This window comes from Falco biarmicus, chromosome 2, assembly GCF_023638135.1.
Source record: "Falco biarmicus isolate bFalBia1 chromosome 2, bFalBia1.pri, whole genome shotgun sequence".
Taxonomy (NCBI): Eukaryota; Metazoa; Chordata; class Aves; order Falconiformes; family Falconidae; genus Falco; species Falco biarmicus.
The window spans coordinates 95,822,104-95,846,763 of NC_079289.1; the positions used below are offsets into that span (position 1 = coordinate 95,822,104).

The 24,660-nt window shown below is 40.6% G+C and overlaps 1 protein-coding gene across 7 annotated transcripts in view; it reads left to right on the top strand.

Moving 5' to 3' along the window:
* ARHGAP6 (Rho GTPase activating protein 6) overlaps window positions 1-24,660 on the top strand; it is a 336,203-nt gene that overhangs the window by 259,688 nt on the left and 51,855 nt on the right. For all 7 annotated transcript variants that reach the window (XM_056328242.1, XM_056328245.1, XM_056328243.1 and 4 more), the window contains one exon: window positions 13,713-13,872. In XM_056328242.1, coding sequence (XP_056184217.1) covers window positions 13,713-13,872 — 160 coding nt within the window. The remainder of the gene's footprint in view (window positions 1-13,712; window positions 13,873-24,660) is intronic.

Here is a 24,660-nt window from a genome sequence, read left to right on the forward strand (position 1 = left end):
TCTCAGGCTCGCTAGTATAGTTCAAAAGGATCTCAGCAAAGGCTAAAGTAGTCAGTATTTTTTGATTATTTTTTTGTGGAAGTGCAAAAATGTGATGTGTTTTTATTCAAAATAGCTCTGCTATGCCTCTTGGAAGCTATTCTGCAGGGGGAGTTTATACCCTAGGTTCTTTTTAATGAGCTGTAAGGGACTTTCAAGGTGCAGTGCTATCCCTGGAGGTTAAGGAAGGAGCCTGTTGCAGGAACCCCTGCTCACAAGGGGAAGGGTAGCCAAGCATGCAAGGCGCTTGAATCGCAGCTGCCCTGAGGCACCCTAGAGCATTTTGGACTAAAAGCATCTTAGCTGCAAACTTTTTTTTGAACTTTTTGACCAAGCCATCATTTTTTTCCACAGAAAACATATCTTTCATGAGTATTTAAGACAAACTCCTGATTTTTTCCACTCAAAAAATGAGATTTTAGGTCAATTATGTTTCTGAAGCTATTTTTGACAGTCCCATGGGGCTTTTGTGGCCAGTGTTGATCATTTGTGTAAAAAGAGATCAGCCAGAGGAATTCTCAGCTGCCTGCTAATGCGGTTCTTCCAGCCCTGTACCGCTTTGGAGTGAGAGTCAAATCCTTGGAATTTTTCATAATTAAAAAATGAATTAAAAGTCCCGTACTGCTTATCTGTGAATTATGAAGTTACAATATCAGAATCACTTAACCAGTTTCTCAATAAGAGTTTAGGCCAAGTTCAATATAAAAAATTAAGACGAACATTTTCAAGTACTCTGGGAAGAAATGAAGCTGAAGTAGACAAAAAGACGTTGATAATTTTCTTCCATTTTGTTTCTGGTAGGCTATATTTTATATAGCCTCTCCATAAACCGTGAACATTTTGTATTATAACATTCCACCCTGAATTGTGTATTTTTAAATATAAAGCTGTGCATTACTGAAAAAAGACCAGTTTGAAATGGGGAGAAATAATTCCCCAGATATACTGGTAGTTAATAGAAATTATATAAAAATACAATCATTTAGGTATAAATGGTGTACCCCAAAAGACCCTGATTTTTTTAATTTTTTTTTTTTCACAGAATACTGTTAGCTACTGAATAACCTGAAGAATCCTGGTTCAAAGCAGAACTCAACAAGTATTGCTGGACTTCTCAGTTTCTGAGAAGGAGACCTTTGCTGTCAACCTCTAGTTTCAATAAATAGGAATCGGAACCTCTAGTTCCAATAAATAGTTCCGGTATAGTTCCACATTTCATTTTTGATCCGAGGTAAAAGAACAAAACCTTGTCTGGAGCTCATATATACAAGGTGGACAAGCTACTTAGATTTTTCACATCCACTCTATTTTATCTTTCTGCAGGCCACCAACAAAGGTTGATGATTTTTAGATTCTTTGCTTGCAGGGCAGCTGCTGTGCAGAGTCTGGAAACGGCAGTTCCTTCATCGTGTGGTTTGAGTGAGTAGGTTCATGAAAGAGCATGTCCCCATTTCCAGTTTATATAAATAGCAGGGTTTTGCTCATTACAGGAAACTCAGAGAATAATGACACAAGGGATATATGGGCTGCACAAACTTATTTTTGAAGAAAGATTGCAAGAACTACAAATGTGCAGCATAATTACAAGATGAGCAGCAGGACGCTGATCTCTGGCTACAGCATTTTGACAGGGAGAGAGAAATCTAACTTCAATGCCCTGGATTTGTGTTGGGAAGTAAGTATAACCAGTGACAGTACTTTTGACAGAAGGTTATTCAGCTCCCTTTGCAGCTGAGATAGCTTTTTTTTCTCCTTGGAAATCTTGTATGGTGTGATACTTAGTGTGCAACACACTGGCTGTCCTTCCTTAGCACTGCTCAGCCCTGCGTAGTGGTGTGGAAAGAGACTGGAAATGGAGGTGAGGAGCTGCATGATTTGAGGATTTGACGTCTGATCTAAGAGGCGCTGAAAATGCTGAGGCCTGTGCATTGATTTCCCTGGGCTCTGGATAATAAGGCTCAGAAGTCAGGGGCATCCAATGTCTGTGCTTGCTGCTACCAGGCTGGTGCGGGTGGCCAAGGTATAGAGCCAGGAAGGGCTGCGCACACTGCTGAGCTGTGAGTGCAGGCTCTCTACCCTGGCAGGTGGGAGGCTCTTCAGCCTACCTTCATTTAGAGGTGCACGAAGCATCTGGGTGGGTGGGTGTGTGGGGGAATTTACATAATCTCCCTTGCCATTGCCATGAACTCTAGCCCGTGCTCTCTTTTGTTCCGTGAACGATGTGATGAAGCACTAAGTCGTGCCAGCAGAGAAAAAAAGTTGTCACACTGAATGATGACTTGGTGAAATGCCACATAGGGCAGAGCTGCCATCAAAATCAATGGTGATTCACTGTTTGTTTTTCACAAATTTCCTACGCTGCCTGCCCACACACTATAGATGACAGCATTCTGTATGGGGACTGTGAACGTGACAGACATTATTTATGAAGCAGCGCCTTTATCAAGGATTTTTTTTTCCCCTAGCAAGCTGTGTGAAATGCTCGATCTCTGTGTTGCTGTTGTCAAAACCACATTATACACATAGCTGGCCTGCTTGCTTGAGTAGAAAGTTTTCAAAGGTGTTTTAAAAAGCTCCAAACTAACTGTGTGAGAAGATCAGTTGGAAACCATTGGGTGCTCCTTGCTGTGCTCCAAGGAGTCATGGCAGCTGTGTCCAGCACTCTTTTGGCTACTCCTGATAGTAGAGTTTGGGCAGTTACAGTTGAATTTGAGCTTGCAGAGCCATGGGGGAGAAGGATTTCTGAGGGGAGACCTGCCCCTTCCTCACCACTCCCTGCACTGCCTCAGGACATCTGCTCTACAGTAAGAAGCAGGGAACCCAGTCACAACTTGTCTGTGTGACTGGGCTTTCCCCTGGGCTGGGCTTTTGACTTGCTTTGAAGAAGAGAAAGGAAAAGATCAATTTTTACCCCCTAAAATTCATGATATCTGGCAGCAAAAGATGTCCTGGCAGTTGCAGCTGCTCCAGCTGGATGTTCTCTTGGATGCTCAGTTTCAGGTAAATGGCATTATTCTGAACTTATTATTTTATAGAACAGCATAGTTGGATGCAGGTACTTAATTCAAACCTGGTTTGATCAAATACTAAAGGACACTGAAGATGCAAGAGAACTTAGTTAACATGTAAGGAAACTGAATAATCTCACATGTAGTGGGGTAGATAAGTGTGTTGGAGAACATATGCTGCATGTGGTGCTCACATTGACATCAGGTTTAATTTTTCCCATGCTTTACTTAAATTTGAAGAAAAGAGAACAGCTTTGATTTAGTAAGAGAAAAAGCTGGCACTACCGATCCCTTACCATGCTCTGGAGATCCATTGACAAACTGAGAGCCCTCAAATGCTGCTTATTTTCAGACCAGTTTCATGACTTTGCCTGTTTCCGTAGTTGGACCAAGAAGAATGAAACTGTGGAATAAGAAGCGGTGTTAACATTTTGAAACCAAACTGCATAATCAGAGTGATCTGTGTTTCAGTGGCTTCTTCAGGTGGCTTGCTTTGAAGTCTGCAGTGGCTCGTTTATCCTTTTCTGTGTGCTCTGTGCGTGAAGGGCATGTAAGCCGGGCAGTTGTGAGCAAAATATGCTGAGGGTAAAGGGGTTTTGAAAGCTGATGGAGTGACAGCTGCATAGGTTCAATTTGGCAAGCAACAGTTTCTGTAAGCATCAGGTTTTATGGCCATGACTCTGTTATTGTTGCATTTTAAAATCTGAGTTAGCTGCTTAGAAGAAAGTAGAAACCAAGAGCTGTTCATCTTCTGGCTCAGTCTGTGAGGAGCTTGTAACTCTAGCAATTGTTTCTGTTTTCCATAACAGTGGGAACTTTATGGGCTATTTTTCCCTTTCTCTGTCCAAAGTAAATGTGCTGCTTAAAAACAAAGAAAGAAGTCGTGGACTGTCTGGCAGGCACGCAGTTTGAACTTGGGGTGCCTCAGGTTGAAGGGGCAGTTCACAAAATGTACCTATGTACCTTTCTCCTGAAAGTTGATGTTGCAGCACAGTGGTTTTATTTGTGTGGATCCATTTTACATTTCTTGCTTTGGAATCCGCATTTTTAATGTTACCTCCGTGGTAACAGACAATGATGAGCATCAAGGTGCCCTTTAGTGGTCTTTCCAGGTATGTGCACTGATCCATCAATGTAACCTATAGCTATACATTCATTCAGAGCAGTTTGTATAGTTCTAGTGTAGCGGAGGTGGTTTCTTAAAAAAAAAATTAAACCAAACTCTTGTTTGGTATTTAACTTAATGGCAAATCAGCAGATTCATGCATCCAAACAGGATATTTTTTTTATAAGAAATGCTGAAGGCAGTGCTTCTCGATAATCTGAAGCATTAGTGTTTGCTGTGCATTGCACTAAGAGAGCACACACTGTTTCAATACATAGAAAACAGAGGAAAAGTAATTACATAGATGAAAAGTAATGATAATAGTAGTGAGTGGAAAGCCACCTCTTTGTACTCACAGTATTTTCCCTCATTATCAGACTTTCTGTATTTTCTGAACTTTTCCATAGAGAATTGCCTTTGCAGGGTCTTCAGGAAATCAACAGTCATCAAAACAGCTGCCAATGTGGGTGGAATCTGATATCCCAGATCTTAAAAAAAAAACACAAAACAAAGCAAGAAACACAGTCCTAATAAACCGGAGTAGGTTGACAGGGCAGTGCAACTTACTTAGTGGTACAGACTTTTCCTGGGCTGCCTGGCATCAGTGTGTAGGACAGGGTAGTGTTTGCACATGTGAACATAGTGTGAGTGTGATAAAACCAAAATGGAAGAGTAGAGTGATTATATAGCAAAAATTAAGTGAAAACTCGTAATCCCTAAAAGCTAATTGCTTGCTTTCTGCATGTCTGAAATGTGCCTGACCCTGTGTCCTAGAGGCATGCATACTCTGTGTCACTAACACCTGCAACACTGCTGGCTGGTGATACAAACTCGTGACTCAAAGAAAACTAACTTGAGTAAGAAAATGGCTCCTACAACGCCTTTATTTAAGCCTAGGTTGTGAAAGATAGAATGTGCTTGAGGGAGCACACACAGTCACAGCTCGGAGTGAGTGGGTAGCTGGTGTTGGAGATGTCCAAGTCAGGTCTGAGAGTAGCCATTCCCATGATGAGTTTGCAGGTTGTTCTGGAGGGGGCTGACAATCTTGACCAAGGTTCAGTATAGTCGTGGGCGTAGGTGTTAGTCAGCAGCCTCTGGATTAGGGCATTTTGCCGGGATGGGGTAAATTCTGGTTCAAGGTCTCCCTCTAAGCCCAGTAGTACAGACCTCTTCCAGAGTCCTCTGTCCCTTTGCTGGGTAATGGAGCTTCTCTTTGCTTCCAAAAATAAATATTTTTTAAAAAGTCTTGCATTTTTTTCCTATCACCTAAATCGCACCCACCCTCACTTCCCCCAAAAAAGAAGAAAAAAACCCCTAGAATTGTTTCCCAACCAGACGTTTTATGTAGGTGGTCAGAATGGCTACTTTCCACATGCGCAACAGATCTTATTTTCTTTAGACCCAAACCCCTTTCTGTAAGCAATACCAGTTTATTAAAAATACTGGTTTGAACCGCTTGAATCAGTAAGTAGGAGTTTGTATTGAATTAAAGGCTCTACTCTTAGTCAAATCCCGGTTCCTGGAGTCATGGAATTATTTTAGTTCATTATGAGATTCTGACAGTATGCTTAAGTCACATAATGTAATCTACATGTATCTTAAAAGCTCAAAATCTAGGCGGTAAAGTGCTCATATATGTATTCTTAGCTTTGTACACAGTACTTGGGCTGACAGGATTTTTGCATACTTGGAGATGACAGTGCATGCATGCTCTGTTCCGCATTCTCTCTTTCAAATGGTAGATCATTTACTTCTCTCTAAAATATTGCAATTTTTTCTTTTCTACTGAACATAATAGAAATAGATGCTGCTTCTAACTGTTCAAAACATTGGCTCTGATCACATTAATACTTATTATTGGATGCAGAAATACCTAACTTCTGTGCTGTGCTAGTAGAGATCTGCCTTGTTTCACCAGGGCATTATGTATCACTTCAGGACCAGTAAAGCAACAAATAGCATGTATGATTATATTTGTTTAATTCAAATTGTTGAAATTTATTTCAACCTTATTTTTCCATGGGCTTCACGTTAATCTCGTTAGGTGTAGGAGAAAGAGCACTATTTCATATTTGAAATCTTTCATGTTATGGTCTTTCTAAATGTATGGATGGCATTCATGGCGTGAGTGGATACTGCAACCTGCAGCATCAAGTAAAGGTTGTCCTTGGGACAGAGCCACCTTTCCCATGAGCTGGGGCACAGGAAGACACAGAGGGGACATGAGAGGACATGCTGTTTTTCAGTGTATCACAGGCTGGTTCCTTGTTCAGCTTCACTAGCAGCTGAACATTGAGGGCTGTTGGGAGTGTGTTTGTGTTGGTCACAGAACCTGGGCTCTATTTAACATAGCTTTGCCACTAAAAATAATATTTGTGCAGCTATTGTATTTGATTTTGGGTCAGCTACTATTGGCTTGCAGAGTTCACATTATTCCTGCTGAAGCAGGAAACTTAAAATACTTGAGAAAAACATAGCACCAGCCTCTCAAAAAATACAGTATATGAACTGATAAAAGGGATAAGAATAGTCTTAATCGACCCAGGCTATCCCAGATCCTCTTACGTTGAGACTGGTGAAGCTTCTGACTTTTGTAGTGTAGCCCATTACTGTGGTCTCAGGTGGTTTAATTACTGCAGTTCAGCTTGTTCCTGCATGCAGTCGTGTTTCTAACAGTTGTGCATGTACTCTCAACCTGCAAAATTCAGAGTATTGTAATATAACTTAATTCTCTTTTAGTAACAAAAATCTGTTTATGTGAAGACTGACAAAATTTCAGCTTGATCTTACAGTTGCATCTAGGCTTTTTAAGGTGTTCTGTCTCCATTTCGGCACCTCCAAAAACATACTCAGCCCCTCCTAGTTGTAATGTGCTGCTTCTGGGTAAATTCTGCAAAAATATTGATATCTGCTGAAGTAAGCAATTCAGAAAATCTGAACATGTATTTTGATGCATTTTAGTGGAGCTTTCTTACTTCTGGAAGTTGGTTTTCTGGATGTATAACAAAGTTCAGCACAGAGTGGGTATGTTAGGGATGAATATTTTGCTAGGCAATACCTTTGTACATCATTCATGCTTACTGATGTCAGAAAAGGAATGAAATACATCTCCATTACACATCAATTTCTTTTAAGAGAATGCTTTTTAAATATTCTAAACATGAAATAGTACCCTGAGGCATTTGGAAAACTTGGAGAGGTTGTTTGCAGAAGAACAGGAAATATTTTCCCTTTTATTTTAGCAGTTTTAATATTGCTGTGAAAGCACGCTCATTCTTTTATTCCCTGTTTACCCTTAGACTAAAGTTAGAAGGACTTTTTTTTTCTTCCTTCTTCTGATAGATAGAAATCACTGTTGTAATATTCTGAAATCGATTTCATGCTGTCTTGCTAGATGATGTATTTCTGCTGTGTGTGTGAATTCTGTCCCACCTGTGGGAATACCGGCTTTTCAGTGTCCCACAGAGTTTGTCTTGCAGTCCTGACCCTGAGTACATGAATTTCTAGCCTTGGGAATGAGACAGGATGCTAGCTAGCTAGGAGTGAGGAAGTATGTGTCTTTGGCAAAGCCATGGCTATATTATTTGCCATTAAATAGTTCTGATATCTAAACCACTGTTTGGTAAAGTGTGATCTTTTTGACAAAACTAATAGCTTTTTCTGTACATACATCATTTAATACACATAAGTACAATATAGTATGAGATAAGGCAACTTTAATGCAAGGCTCTGAACTGTATACAGGATCATCTGGAATGTTACTTACTCCTTTCCTAGTGGAGACATTATATTAATAATTTTACCACTGACGTCAAGAGGAACAGGATGTCACCCTAGATAATGTCCTTAATGAAATCAGTCTTTCTTAATGAAGATTAATTGTTGGGGCCCCATACTTTGTGCATCGATGTTCAGATATCTTCCTCTGAATGCTTCGATGTCGTGCAACAAGTCTTGTGCTTCTTTGTATTTAGTATTTAGATGCCGTTTCTTTAATCTGAAAGACTTGTCTTCTTTTGTGATGCTGGCAGTCCCTGGGGAGCAGCTGTATTACACCAGAACATCCTAGGGTGCAGCAGTTTGTAATGCCAACAGTGGCAGAGACAGTGCAGGGTGGCAGAGACAGTCAGGCTGTAGCACACTCATACTATCCAGTTGTAACTCTTCATTTATCTGCAAGTGGTTATCTAGGATGGCATTAGTAAAGGACTGGCCATGTGGTCCATAACTGCATGTAATGCTAAAATGGATATTTAACATAGTAGCCCCCGCCCCCATTAATTCTCATCCTGTCCAGGAACATTGTTCTGTACACTGATTTCATATGATGGAGTATATAGCTGTACTGGAGTGACTGGCTTTCACTTCAGAACTGGTTTTGGCTCATACTAACAGCAACACCAGGGAAGTGAGGAAGAGGGGGATTACCTGTACCCACAATCAGATTGTGAGAGTTTATGCCTGAAGAGTCTGGAAATAATTTTAGAGAGAGTTGAAATAAAAGACCAAGGTAAATGAAAGGTTTATGAAGTGGCAATGATATGCAACTTCATGAAGCTTAAAGAAATAATTAAGCAAACAGAATTAAGACATTGTGATGCTATATTTGCAATGTTATTTGCAATATAATCTTTTTGTGTGCAAAAATAGTGAATTCTTTTGTAGTGGAGACCCATCTAAATACAAGCACATAGCCAAGTTTTGCTACAGTAGGAGAAAAGCAAGTAGGAGAAAAGCAAGTAGACATAATTGGTTTTGATCTTAGTGGTTTCAAAAGGATTTGAGAAAAAGACTAATGAAAAGTAGACAGTTAATCTGATAATGGCGTTTAGCTAAATGAGTACAGACTGAAATCATTAACAATATTGCAGTAAGATAAACGTTGCTTTCTCCATCTTGCATTAAAAATTCGTGTTACCTAAAACTGCCGTGTGTGTGGATTGTTATTTTCTACCCTGTGCACAATGCATGTTACTCACTGAGGCTTAAAACTCTGCGGAGATCAACAGGGGTCGGTCATCACCCATGGATTTGCATGTACATTCAGGATTCCTTGCAGTAGTTGTCAGTCAGTATTGTTCTGTATCGTACGAAGGACAGAAGACCTTCACTAAAAGACATCTGAAAGACTGTATGTTGGAGGCTCAGGAGAAAGAGGTCAGGTACACAAGAATAGCCTACACATGCTTAAGAGTAATTTAAGCACATAGTGTTACTTAAGTCAGGATGTACCACTTAATGTTTATTTGGAACCGCTGAACATCCGACCCATAAAAAAAAAAAATAATGTTTGGACGAATATTAGTGGAACTGCAGTCTGCGTGTTATTAAAAATGTGCTTATGACTGTGGACAAGAAATACGGGAAAAATGGACGGATTCTTCAAAGGCACAAGTTGCAGTTAATCAGTCATCCCCTCTGCCGAGTCATCTGCTCTGGTATTTTAGTTAGTTCTCTGATAAGTGAAGGGCTCGGCTGAGGGGAGGAAAGAAGTTAGATGGTAGTGGGGGGGCCAGAGAGAGTATGCAGCTGAAGCTGGAGACTTGTGAGGGAAAAGATGTGACTGGTTGGTAGAAGAAACCAGAGAAGGCTTTTAGTCTGATTTAAGGTTTTGTAAAAAGTCAGTTATGAAAGCGCCCTTGCAGTTAGCAGTTTGTGTCCTATCAGGCCGATCACTTTATCCCAGAGCAATATTTCTGTTTGCACTCTTCTCTGTTTGTTTTTGTGATGGTTTTGGTGTTGGTTTTTTTTTTTTTTTTTCTTTTCTTCTTTGTGATGAAGGAGCCATTTGCAGGCCATATTCTGATTTACAATCCTACAATCTAAATAACAGAGAAGCAGCTGTGTATGTATGTCTGAACACATACGCATGAACTTCAAAAACCAATTCACTGGTTTGGTGCTTAAAGATCTTCTGCTCCGCTTAAGCTTCTGCAAGGAGCTATGTCAGGCTGATGCTTAAGGTGAAGGCTGAGGAAATGTTCCTCCTCATACAAAGAGAAAAACAGAAGATATTCTCCATGTCTGTCCTGCCCTTTCCCTCCTTTGGTTGCCCCATGGAGTGGAGAATAGCTTTAGGCAGATGTACTGATTTAATTGTCCCCTTTCTCCAAGGAAGCTGGACTTTTCTGGACCTCCTCAAAGCCTGGTTGATTTTGTAGTAATTTTCAGGCTGTACGTAAAATTGTACAGTGCTTTAGAAGGAAGGTGAGGCTTTTAATTTACCTTGTGTCACGCAAAGCATCAGAGTCTTTGAATAGATTAAATTATCAAATACTGTGTTTTGTCTCGTAGCAGACAGTGATATTTGTTTGCCAAATAAAACAGACTTTTTCAAGGAAACATTTCTTGAGCCTCTCACTTCTTTAGCAGATCAGGAGATTCCACTGGCCCTAACACATGATTTTCCAAAAATATTTCAGTTAATTATTAACGTGTTCCATTAGCATAGTAAAAACCTATGTTAATGTGACCTAGCAAAGATTTTATCAAACCTCGTCTAGTGTAAGAGAGGAATGTCTTCTTTAGCGCACAGCAACTGGACAGGGTGATTTCACATTCTTTTTCACTGCTTAGCGACCTGTCATGGTGTTGGAAGGTGCAGAGCTTGCATCCCACCACTCTTAGCCAGACAATGCCAGTGAGCGCCAGGGACATACTGTGAGCTTGCAGACTGCTAGAATAAAAAATCTGGTTGGAAGGAACAGCCCTCATAATCTTGTTGGGAGCTTGCTTCTTTCCCTTGATTTTAACTTCTCAGTCTCCTGTAAAAAAAGGAGGTGGTGTGCTTCCATATTAAGGTGCAGTTAGCCTGGGTAGGGTTCCTGAGCCAGTGCCGGGTTGGCTGCTCTGCTTTATGTACAGCAGCACAGCTTGGTGCAAAGAGGCTTACTGGGTCCCCAAAGTAGAACATTAACGCAGGGCTGTACCACAGCTAGCAGGCCCTGCCTTTCAGGGTTCAACTGGTTTGGCAGGGCTAACGTTTGAGCTGGGCGTTGCTCTGCTTGCAGTTACGGAGCTAGCTCAGAGATAAGGCAGAGGATGCGGAGTTATGTCCAGAGTTAGATTTGCCCTGGGTAATTTTTATCCGAAAAAAGGGTAACAATTCAAGGATTCGGGCACAAATCAGTTAAGGAATATATTCAATTTGTGGTAATCCCTAAAAGCCCCATGCACCCCTTGTTTTTTATGCTGTATGGGAAACAGGATACATCCTAAACAGTATAGATATTCTGTTACCTCAACATTTTCTAATGGGTATACTTTTTGCTTTCCATTCCTGTTTCAAAATTAAATATCTCTGTTTGAAATTTTTTTATGGTAGACGTATCAGTGATATTTTTTTTTACGGAAATGCTCATCTCAGAGAAATAGATAAGATAAAATACCCCCAAACTATACCATAAAGACTTGTATTTCTCTCTCTGTACCATTTTGGCTGTAGAATATTTTGTACATTTTATGTTCGTGAGGGTTGAATTGCATACTTCTGTACTTATAAAGTTTCTTTTGCATTATCAGGGTTGGAAAGGAATTAGTTTCTTAGTATACATTGTCTGGTTGTGGATTCTGTTCTCGATCACTTTTATCTGTAAATGACAACAGCTTTTTAAAAAATGTAAATGTTTACTTGCAGTTCTACAAATAAGGTTTATATGACTCTTGCTGCTTTGGCTTTGCTTGAGCTAAGCTAATCAGCTTGGCTTGTGTCACTGTGCAAACCTTTAGCCTGAGATTACTAAATCTAGCTAATCAACAGTAAGGGACTAGAGGAGCAAGAAGAGGTGAAGAGGCAAAAATGAAGGAACAAATTCCACAAGTCAAGTAGTGGGCTAGCACAGAAGTTTGCATATGTGGCCCATGTATATATGTATATATAAATGCCGTAAAGATATTGAACGTAATGCATGCATTGATTGTACAGATGTGCAGTCGTTCACACTGAGGTGACAGCTTTATCTATTGTGGTTGTCTAATGACTTACAAAAATTACTATGAAAAAAAGCTTCCTTGATGAAGTTGAATGTACTTCATCCATCATAAGAAACAGTGTTTAATGTGTGATTCCTTTGATCTGTATTGCTAAATGGTGCTGCATATTTGGGAATTATTTTTGTTTCATACGTATATGTGAATACACACCCGTAGTTGTAGGTATGCATATATAGGTACATGTGTTTGTATATGCAAATGTATATACAAGTTGTATGTGTGCACATATATACAGGCAAGATATGTGGAACTGTGCACAAAGATATCTATGTACAACGGGATGCATAGCTGCTAAGTAAGGTCTAATTTTACTGGTTTTTGTAATAGGGAGCTTCAGCCACTGTCTTTTAAAGTCAATGGACATCCTTTGGCTGCAGGTGTATGGACAGAAAAGATGACTTATAATTGAATGATGAAAAAATAAGCACAGTGAAGGTACAGATGTTGAAATTTAAACTGAAAATGAGCACTTAAAGTGAGAGTGAAGTTTGTTAATTTTAAGTCTGCCATGCTGTGATGAAGGGCAGGTTGGTGGATTTGTCTTTACAGCTCAGCTGGTGGACATCAGAGTTTTTCCATTATCTACAGCTGCATCAGGTTATACCTGCTGACAAGTTTGTTTATTTTTTTTTTGTTTATTTGTTTATTTTTTGACATGGTTAGAATGAAAAACAATTTTTTCTTTCTTTCCCTGTAGTGCTAAAATGTGCTCTTTGATGATGTTTTCATAAATTCTGAAAGTCTAGCTTGAATTGTCAGCCTTTAAGCTTATCTGTGTGCTGGCACTTCTCTTTGACTGATAATTACTTCTCTCACCCAAGCTAAATACTACTTAATAGCTTTTTGTATATGTTATCACAGGTGGGAGACAGAACAGCTAAAGCTTTTGATTTGCTTTCCAAGCATAATTGGTACCTTACAGAGTTGTAGTATATCTCATGTCATTTTCCTGTATAAATTTTAACACACATGTTGTTATTATGGCTTTTCAAAAGTGTGGAACAGCTTGTCCTTTAGTCAGTCTTGGTCTAAACACAATATTGTCATACGGAGGGGATGGGATGGAATGGGATTTGTCAGAAAAGAGAAGGGGTTCTGCCTGTGTGCTTTCTGAACAGTCTGGTGGAGTGGGATTAGTAAACCAAGGAAGATAAGATGTGTGTTGTCCATGGACCTGTGGAGATCTGCATGTCTGATTGACAGTGGAGAGAAGGGAACGAAGTAATGGCAGGGTACTGTACAAAGAAAGCAAACTCGGAAAAGCAGTCAAGAGGGTTTTTTTCTCCTCCTTTGTGCTTTTGGTTTTTGGAATGCTGATGTTTTTGCAACAATACTTGGTTAAATGGTTTCAGACAGAATTGACTTTTTGTTTTGCATGTCTGTACTCCTTTTAAGGAATGCTGCTCTTAGGAAAACAAAGATATTTGAAAGGTTAGAGATGTCCAAGAAAATGGCCTTTTAGAAAAGAGGACCTGTGTTGTTTTTCCTAGCAGTAAAAGAGATGGTTCTGTTTATTAAACTGTGCATACCATATGATGCTTCATATTTTTCCATTTGATTTCCTGTAGGGTGATTTCACTTGGAACAGCATGTCAGGGCGCAGTGTTCGGCTGAAGTCAGTTCCCGTTCAAAGCCTCTCGGAGCTGGAGCGCGCTCGGCTGCAGGAAGTGGCTTTTTATCAGTTGCAGCAGGACTGTGACCTGGGCTGTCAGATCACTATCCCCAAAGGTAAGGACCTGATAAACTGACTCTGTTTAGATTGCTGAGCACTGACTTCATGTCACAGCAATACAAGGGATAAAACACTAGGTTGTTTATTCCGCAGACATTGTCTTCTATTTAATTTTTGCTTAAACATAGTAACTATGTAAAAATGACTAGTAAAGCTATTTGGCTACTATGTTCAGTTCAGGCCACCTGGGGTGGGATCATCTGATCAAGGACAGATGTCTACAGGGTAAATAATCTACATCAGACCTATTCGTGCTAGGATGCCTTGATACTCAGTTGAGAGAAAAAGGCTTTTTTTACACTTCCTGACAACCAAAAGTACATGTCTATGTAGGTCAGATAGATCGTGCCATAGAAGTGGCTTTTTCGCTCTGTATTGTATTGGCTCTGGAGGAGACAGAGTATCACTAGTTCAGACAGACAGTGAGAACGTCTGCATCAAATAAGATTAATCCTACCCAAGTTTTCATAAAGACAGTGGAGCTTATTTCCTAGAAAACAGGTTGATTATCAGCCTAAAATATTGAACTCCTAAGGAACAGGAAATTAATTGAAAAGGAGCAGCTCAGCTATCGGAATCCTGATGCAGCATTCGTGCACATAGTAGACCTGTACTTAGGTTACTGTAGAAGAGATCTAAACCTCACTAAAACTAATGCGAAAGTTTCCATTGTTTCCTGTAGGCTGGCGGTCAAGCCTAGCTTGACAGATGTACAACCATCTACAATTTGTACAACCATCTACAAATCTAGCTTTCCTATTGTTTCTCTCCAGTTGTTGCATACTTACTTAAGGAATACAGTGGACCACTGGATTCTCACCTTTGGCTATGAGCAGAGGTACTGTGTGGTAGCACAAACACAGTGATGCCACGGGAAAGTTAAGCAGAAAAAGGTTGTCCAGTCTATGAAAATAATGGTGTGGAAAAGAACAAATGTGAAAGACACCAGCTTGCATATTCATCAACTTTTTAGGATCTGTAGAAAACTCCTGCAAAACCAACAAAGTCCATCAGCTCGTAGTGAGATGGATATGATCAACTTCAAGCTCTACCACAGCTCCCCTGGTCCCTCAAAAAATGCTCCATGAATATGAAAACAATTTTACAGGGTATTCATAGGAAGAACTGGATCACTAAGGGCACTTCAATATTTTCTGGCACTCTAAACTGTCACTGGCAGTTCCAGTGGGAGATGAATATACATATATGGAGGTAACACCATCCAAGATAATAGAGTATACATACGTATAGAATCATAGAATAGTTTGGGTTGAAAGGGACCTTTAAAGGTCATCTGATCTAACCCCCCTGCAATGAGCAGGGACGTCTTCAACTAGCAGATTTCTGAGAGGCCCATCCAACCTGACCCTGACTGTTTCCAGGGATGGAGCATCTACAACCTCTCTGGGCAACCAGTAAAAAATTTCTTCCTAGTGTCTAATCTAAATCTACCCTCTTTTAGTTTAAAACCATTACCCCTTGTCCCATCACAACAGGCCCTGATAAAAAGTTTCTCCCCATCTTCCTTATAAACCTCCTTTAAGTATTGAAAAGCCACAGTAAGATCTGCTTGGAGCCTTCTCTTCTCCAGGCTGAACTATTCCAGTTCTCTCAGCCTTTCCTCATAAGAGGGGTGCTCCAGCCCTCTGATTGTTTTTGTGGCCTCCTCTGGACTTGCTCCAACAGGTCCATGTCTTTCCAGTGCTGAGGACCCCACAGCTGGACAACACCACTCCAGGTGGGGTCTCACCAGAGTGGAGTAGAGAAGCAGAATCACCTCCTTCAACCTGCTGGCCACACTGCTTTTGACGCAGCTGAGGGTACGGTTGGCCTTCTACGCATTGCTGGCTAATGTCCAGCTTTTCATCCACCAGTACCCCCGAGTCCTTCTCCACAGGGCTTCCCTCAATCCCTTCACCCCCCAGCCTGTATTGATGCAGGGAATTGCCACAGCCCAGGTGCAGGACCTTTCACTTGGCCTTGTTGACTCTCACAAGGTTTACATGGGCCCCTTTTTTGAGCTTGTCCAGGTCCCTCTGGATGCCATCCCTTCCCTCAGGTGTGTCAGCCATACCCCTCGGCTTGCTTATCTGCAGACTTGCTGGGGGTGCACTCCGTCCCACTATGTCACTGATGAAGATGTTAAACCATACTGGTTCCGATATAGACCCCTGTGGGACGCCGCCTGTCACCAATCTCCATCCCGACATTGAGCCGTATTCAGAAACTTTGAGCTTTGGAGAGTGAATACTATTTTTGTGTTCTCATTGCTGTTTCCTGCTGGGAGCACCATGAAAAGCCAGCCATCTGGAAAAGCCAAGGTCCCTTCTTAGTCACCCCACTGTTCCTCTGCAAGATCCTTTGGAGCCATAGGCAACTTGGCACAGTGCTGCCAGGGCTTGCAGACTAGTAACTGTCAAATCTTGCAGGTTCAGATCACACACAAGAACAGTTGTTATTTTCACAGTACATATATTTGTGGGTAAATATATAATGTGTAAAGAATTTTATATATATTGTGACTGAAAAGTATAATTTTAAGCATAAAACCAAAATAAGAATAATATGAATTCTGGTGAAGCAACTTAAAATAAAAGGCACTTCACAAAGTCAAGAGCTTGGGCTTCTGTTTCATTTGTGCTGCTTGGCCCCATCTTTTCATGTATCTTTTGTTTTAGTTTGGTTGAGGAATAAATTATCTATTCAGTTCTGCTATTCAGGTTAGATGTACCAGTGAAATTACTGATAAGAGGCAAATTATTTCACATCTACATACTTGCTCTGAATGACCAGATCATGAATTTTTCTGTGTTCTAAGGTATGCAGGGTTAATGAATAGCCAGTGCAACTGAGTTTTAAAATGTTCTAGTACCGTCTGTTGAAGGAAGCAAAGGTAACAGCTAGAATTAAGGTACATCTAGTATTTAAGGGTCCATCTCGTTTTCAAGTCTGGCACCAATTTTGGTATATTGCAATAGGTGTAAATAATAATAATTCTGTCACTCCATCATGCTACATCTGTGCTGGTGCTTCGGTAGGAGAATAAGAATCTGTTTTATTCTTAAATTACTACAGGTTGGTTTAGGCTCTTTGCAGAGACACCCTGAAGTCCACCTCATGTTCCCACCACTCTTGTATGGTGTGGGCTGAAAAATTAGGATAAGGCAGTACAGGTAGCCATCCAGTTGATTTGCTAACATCACAGGCCTGTAAATGCAGAATTACAAGTTTTAGCAGTGTGAAACTGGCTTGGGCATTTTGGGCATGCAGGAATACAAGTAAAATAAAACTCCATCACAGCCATTTGTGCCTCAAATTAAAAGCAGGCTGAAGGCTGTTAAACATTTTCTGTTTAAAAATTTGGAGGAAAAAAAAAAAAAAAGAAAAAAGGTGAGATATAGAACCAGTACTGTCTGAGAGAGCTGGAATAGGTCTCTAGGTCTGGAGAGATCCAGCTATAGCAGAATGTGTGCTGCAGTGCTCTTCTACTTCATAGAATGCTACAGGGGAAAAAAAAATCCAGGAGTGGTTGGTGGGACAATCTAAGTATTAGAAAATATAGAAAGCTGTTTTAAAAGTTGGGATTCTTTGTGGTTCTTTGACTGTTCTTGAAAACTCGTGAATGAATGACATTAGAATGTGCTTGTGCCCGCTGGGCTTTGGCTTCCTGCAAGCATTTGAGTAAACATTTACTGGCATAGGTGTTGTGGAAAGTAAAAATTCGTTGTTGTTGGATAACAAGTGTTTGTGCCAAACATGCTTGTGTGCATGTTAAGTCAAAGTACAAAAGTATCTGCCTTATCTTTATAATCAGGCATGCCAGTTACTGGTTGCTCCTTCATTATGTTTCAGTTCTGCCATGCTCAGAAGCGCCTTTGTCACAGCAAGCACAGTTCATTAGCACTTAGGGCACATCTGGCGATTCCCACACTTCTAGAGGAATGCATAGAATGTACTATCTCATATGTAATCCCTCTCCTCCACTGTACTGCAGCCATTACTGCTAATGAAGTGCATTACCGACATCCCTCAGTTAAATATCCTGTAGTCACAGAGAGGGGACCACCTCCCACAGGAATTTATTAAACCAGCAAGTAATTTAAAATATGCTACAATTGCACTGCAGTAGGCAATTCAAATGAATTAAAACTGATCAAGAGTTATTATTTTTATATTTATGACAGAGATGCTTCAGGTTTTCTTGTTCTCTTCTTTTTCTGCTTCATATATCTTTCAGATTCTGTAATTGACATTTTTTCAGCTCCCATGTCACTCTCACATCTGCCACCAGAGACTAGACCAAGAATTATTTATCTTCTCCCTGCGTTAATGTGTTAAGTTGCAAGAGACTATCATTTCTGAGCAGAGCATTACACAGTTTCTCCACCAGTGCAGTTATTCTGTGGAGGGTTTTTGATTTGCTGTCTGACGTTCTGAATGGCACAATACAATTCTGGTGACGCTTTTTTACAGTTGCTGTTTAGAATACATTGTGTTTTTCTCATTTCAGGAAAGTTAATCTTGTCTTTATAATAGGAGGAAAAAAAACCCTTCATGATGAAATTCGCTTTCGCTGTGCTTACATTTTGGTGACTTTCCAATTGTGTGTGTACTTGTACGCAAGTAGTGAGAAAAATTAACCTTTTACAGTATGTCTTCATGAAAAAATAGTGAGTCAGGTAGCTTCTTCAAAGTAAAACTGGGATCAGAGCAGGAGAGCAGCGCATTTTCTGCAGTTCATAGCCTGCGGGTACCTCTTGAGCAGAGGAGGTATTGAATAAGGCTTGGTTGTATCAGTTTCCTACTCTCTTCTCCTCCACAGTCCTCTCCCACTTGACTGAGCCTGTGTTTGGGAGCACTGGTAGGCACTGCTAAGGCTTTTTCCGTTAAAGCAAATGAGGAATTAGGGCTCCGACCCTAATTCAACTCCTCAAGCATCTGCCCGGGTTTTAAGGTACGATGTGAACCTGTTGGTAAGGACTTGAATAGGGTTTGGGAGTCAGGGGTCCCGGTTGCAGTTTTCACCTCTCTCTCTTCAAGAAGAGACAGTGACTGCTTATGTTCTTAACAGCCCACAACAGGTTGCGCTGCTGTCTTCCCAGCTTTGCAATGGGGCTGGAGAAGTTGTGGAGAGAGAGAATAAATGGGGGGGAAGCTCCGTACTTATTCTAAATAGTGCAGGTGTGCATTTACCAGTGGGACATGTAGGCATACATGGCTGAGCTGCTTTTTGTGCTTACTTGTTAAGAAGATAAATAACGTGGAGATACGTGGATAATTAGGAAATATAGCATAAATACCACCATGGAAAAAGAGAAGAGGATCACTAGAAAATAAATACTATCTGCAGACTGCTGAATCTACATGGCCTATATTCTGAGGCATCTATAGGTGCTGACTTTGATGCGAAAATTAGGGAAATATATAGCAAAGAAGTGGGAAAATATGTAGGTACTACCACTGTTAAGACAGTAGACATGCTGTAGCTGAATTGTTACAGAAAGCTTGACCATCCCATGAATGTCCCCAAAATGTTACTTGAAATTGGTTTAGAGGTGATGTAGCATGTGATTAAGCTCATCACACTGTAAGTTAACCAAAGACTTGTAAACAGTGGCTCATGCTAAATGGTGGGGCATCTCAGTGAAAATAAGGGCTAAACTGGATACTTGGCTGATACTTAGAAATTTGGAGTTCTGCCTGTTTGCTTCTTTTTTCTTTGACCAAGCAAACTGTACAGAGTGAACTATTGTGTCTGGATTTCTCATATACTGATTTCTCATTTCTTCTTCGAAAACTTGGCTGTTGGAAGGGAAGGACAGGGATGTGGATGCAGGAGGAACAGGTAGAATCTGTGTGTCTTTTAGGCCTGGTTCACAGAGTCACAGAATGGTCAGGGTTGGAAGGTACTTGTGGAGATCATCTAGTCCAAACCCCTGCTAAGGCAGGCTCATCTAGAGCAGGTTGCACAGGTTTGCATGCAGGTGGGGTTTTCTCTCTCCAGAGAAGCAGACTCCACAGCCTCTCTGGGCAGCCTGTTCCAGTGCTTGTCACCCTCAAATTAGTTTTTCCTCATATTCAGATGGAACTGAACTGCCTGTGCTGCAATTTGTGCCCGTAGCCCCTTGTCTGTTGCTGGGTACCACTGAAGAGAGTCTTGTTCCATTCTCAGTCCCATCTGGAAAGAGTCTGGTCCCATCCACAGTGTGCCACAGGGCCAGCCCCTCCTCAGCTCTGTGAGAGAGGCCTCTCTGCTGCCACCAAAATGGTGTGATAACCCCTGTCTGCTGAGTCCAGCTATCTTCATTGTTCCTGTAGGCTGGGCGGAGTCCTGACTTTTCACCAGAGTTTTGACCTCTCCTGATGTTGGTGTTCATGATGGCTACTGCACTCCTGAGGAATTTTTGTTGATTTCAGTGGTGCATAAACATGGGAGCAATACATGTTTTCTCATACATTTGTTTACCTATACAATGACAAGCAGAAATTTGGCCAGTATCTTTAGTAACTCAGATAGAAATGGCATCTTTACTTCTGATCTTGACAGCAAGTTTTTTTCTCTTCTGATCTATCTTTTTGTATAGAAATGACCACATTCAAATCCTCATGTATCAATAATATTTTGTGGTTTATGGATTTGCTTATTTGTTGCCAGTTTGTCCCTTGTGACAGCACAAGTGGGGTGTGTTTTCTTCATAGTGTCAGCAAACACTAATGGAAAATGATTGATGTTTTCACATGAATAAATCTCTTACAGTTCCAGAGGTTGCTCAGTTGTATTTCTCACTGGTAATACTGTCCTATGCTGTGCTGCACAGTAAGCATCTTGGTATTATTAGGTAAATAGCATTATTACTGCAATAACAATCCAGCTGCCTGCATCATCCTAGGATGCAAAAGCAGCATGTCATATATGCGTCTGTGCAGCAAAACAGAAAACTCATGTGCTGTTATCACACCAAGTGTAACCTCCAAAGTTCTGGGGAAGGGTTGTGGCTAGCACAGATCTTAAAGAGTTAGGAGCATGGAATTTCCCATTCCCATTTCCCCAGGGAATTTCCATTCTCCTTCCTCTTGCCTCTTCCATAGAGAAATACAGATGGGCTTCTTGATAAAGCAGAAGCACTGGTGCCTGAAGTTGGATCTGGGAAAACAATAATTAAGTGCTGTTGACTACTCAAAAGTGTATATGATATTCTTCTATTGTATTTCTTTGAAAAGTTATAGATAAACCTGGGGGGATTTCTGGATAAGCACCAGAAAACAGGTATATTGCTATTCACGTCTCTTTAATACCACTGTTACTTTTATAAAGGTGTCACCAGCAGTGCTTGCTACCACAGCACTGCCCCATATCACTTTCAGAAGAAAACATTCCATTAATTCTTGCCCAACCCTGGCTGCTAGGACTGGGACAGAGCATCAGCAGGAGCCACTTGGGAGGAGGGGTGGAGACATTGGTCCGGTGGGGAAGGAAGGATCTCAACAGATGATGGGGAAGATGTAGATAAGAACATTTTCTTCTTTTACGTAAAATTGCTGTAACCTTTTCAGAGGGCTTTATATTTGTATTATAAAACATGCTACATGTTGCCACTTGTGATTATTTATTTTGCTCTTGATGGGTAGATGATCATTCATTATTGATCCATATGCTGCCTTCCACTTTGGGAGCACAGGCTGCCTGCCTTGAGGTCTCAGCTTCTGTAGGAAGAAGAAACCAGTAGGCAGATAATCATACTGGTAGGTACCTGTTTTTCCTCACACAGTGATTGTGCAGTGTTTCAAGCATAGCAACTGAGAGCGCACAGACCAGACTTCTCCCTTTCTCTGTCCCCACTTTGTTAAACGTCAGATGGCAATGGTGTTTCTCAGAGTTACCAGGCTAAATTAGCAAGGTGTGTAAAGGCACGTGCATTGCCATTGCCCACACAGTACAACTCAGACTGAAAACTGACTTCAGACAGCGGAGAGAACAGGCACACAGAGCGCATATCTGATTGTGTGTTCGCTTTGGTTTGATTTGTTTTGACAAGCTTGGGGCAGCCTATCATTAAGACATCACATAAAAGTTGTGACACTTTTTCATATGTATCAGCCTGGAGATTACTTTTTTACAGCTGCAGCTGGATCTTGCGACTGCATGTTTGAAATTACCTGCTGGAGAGAAGTATCTTTCATGGGCTGATAATGAAAAATAAAAAGAGAGGCACATTTATTTTTCCTGCTGAAAGGTGGCCATTGCAGTAGTTACAACTAGGACAACTGCCTGTGGTTTTATTGCACTCATATGTTATAGCTCCAGCTATGAATCAATACTCTGTTTTGACATAGACAACTGTGCAGTGGTTTTGGCCAGTAGAACTTAGTCTCAGCACAAGTCAGGGGCAAGGGGACAGTAAGCGAGGCCCAGGACCTGTGTGGATGGGGTAACTGCTGACGGGCTTTTCAGTACAGAGGAATTGGTGGCCAGCAGTATGAGGCCTGGCTGATACAATCGTTGTCCCTCAGTTCCAGAAAGGTTCAACAAATCAAAAGACCCTCTGCTTTTAGGAGAGAGCTGCCCCCTGCCCCGCTGATTTGTGAGTTGAAATGTCCCCTGAATCACATAATAAAAATAGGGGCTCAAAGAATGGATAATTTTGTAGATGTGTTTAATCTTAGTTTAGCAGATCTGTCAGCTTAAGGTTGCAGAACTGATGAGGCCTCCTGATAGCCTGATGTTCACCTTTAAGTTGATGACATATTCAAAATAACTCTTGAAGATGGGGAAGGTGAAAATACTGAGAGGACTTGGGAGGTCCAGGAATCAGAAATGGTTCTTGTGATGAAGAAGTTTGTAGGACTAGCCAGTTATGGGACACTGGGGTAAAGGAACACTACTTAGAAAAAGTTGTTCTTCTATTCTCTGTAAAAGGGGAAAGAAATAAAAAATTACGCTGAATTCTCCTGTTAAAGTTCAGAAATATTAACTTAACATGGATGGAGTAGAATTTGAGTCAGCAAGAGGAATATATTATCTAGGTTTTGCACAGACTTTCACAGAATATCAGTCTTTTCCTTATTAAACATTTTTGGTTTTAACATCCCAAATTATTTCAGGCCAGAATTTCAGCTGTGAGGAAAGTTGATGCAGGAACTCTTGAGTGTGCATGAAGTCAGATTTCAGAGGTTTGGGCTCAGTCAGTTTAGAAGTTCTACTAAGCAAGCACCCTCAAAGTATCTTTTTATTTTTCATATGTCATTCTTTCCTTATAATTGATAATAATGATTCCCAGTATTAACTCATGTTTCAGTGGAGTATTACAGGGATGGTATCAAACTTCATTTTTTTGTAGGAAGACTGTTAGCCCAAGAGTTCAGTCCCTTATCTTCAAATTGATGTGTTTAAATAGCTTTGTCCCATCTCATCTCCAAAACGCAAGACTGATGTATCTAAGGTTGAATATTGAGGTTATGTGTTGGCCCAGGATTGTTAACAAATCAGATGCAACAGATTGTAGTACATGCAGTAGGTTGAGCTAATGCTGGAACATCCATCTCCAATGAATTATCTTGCATTTGTTGGCTTGGGTCACAGCCTTAATGTTATGTTGATGTAGTGTTTTGGTTTTAACATGCACCGTGTACCAAAGTCTATTTGTGCTTTGGTACAAGAGTTGCATACTTTTACTTTGTACCTTTGGGTTTATTTTAATGTTCCTCAAATATTTTGGAGTGAAAATCGAAAGGTGGGCCACAGAATTTGTCCTCACTTTCCAGAACTGAGACTAAACGTTACCCAGCTTTTTTAGCTAGTGTACAAAACTTGATAAAAGATTAACTGCCTTTACTAGGAAGTCTGTTCACTGTGTTGATGCCACCTATGTCAAGAATGTATATCCACACACTTTCTTGTCGTTAACAGCAACTAGGTCATACACGGTGGTTTCAGTAATTACAGCAAGTGTTCCATCTTCTAAGAGAATCGTTTGTGTTGTGTTTGGTTTTTTTTTAAAACTTACTGGGATATCTGGGGAGAAAGAAGGTAACCCTTAATTTTATTGCAAAGTCTAGTTCTCAGTTTATTGGATTAGTTTTAACGAATGCAACCTAAGGTTGGGTTTGGAAACCTGAACGCAGACTCAGTCATTTAAGGGAAGGTACTGCTTGTGCTGCTTGAACACGTGCTGGCATACATTTTTGCATGCACATTTTGTAGCCAGTTCCACCAGGTGTGTGACACTGTGCATCTGTTCACAAACTGTGTGTTAGTCTCCTGTACGACTTGCTTTAGTAAGGTGATGAATTTGAAGGAGCAGGGCTAGATAAGTGTGTGATTACAGACTGAGCGCTGAGACAACCCTATCTCTGAAATAGAAGAATACATGCATAATTGGGCTTTCTGAATTTTTATTGTTCATTGGTGCACTTTGCCCCCAGTACGTTCCAGTTAAGCTCTGAATAAAAATAGGAATTCAGAGTTACGCGTTCTCCACTTCTTGTTTATTTTGGCAGGGAGTAGGTTTTTTGATCTGTTTTTTGCTTACGTTACTCATCATTGTATTTCATTATCCATTTTCCTTAACACTGAGGCTGACTGTGATTTTTATCTGGACTTGCATTTTTGTGAGGACTCCAAACTGTTCATTGTTTTTAATCACTGACCATGTTCTATACTTTGTAGGCTGTTGTAACAGTGGAAAACATCTAAGTAAACTGTAGCCTATATTTTGTGGAGCTTTGGGATTACAGACTGGGTGCTTTGGAGTTGGCATCAGTATATCTTTCAAGTGAAGAGGATT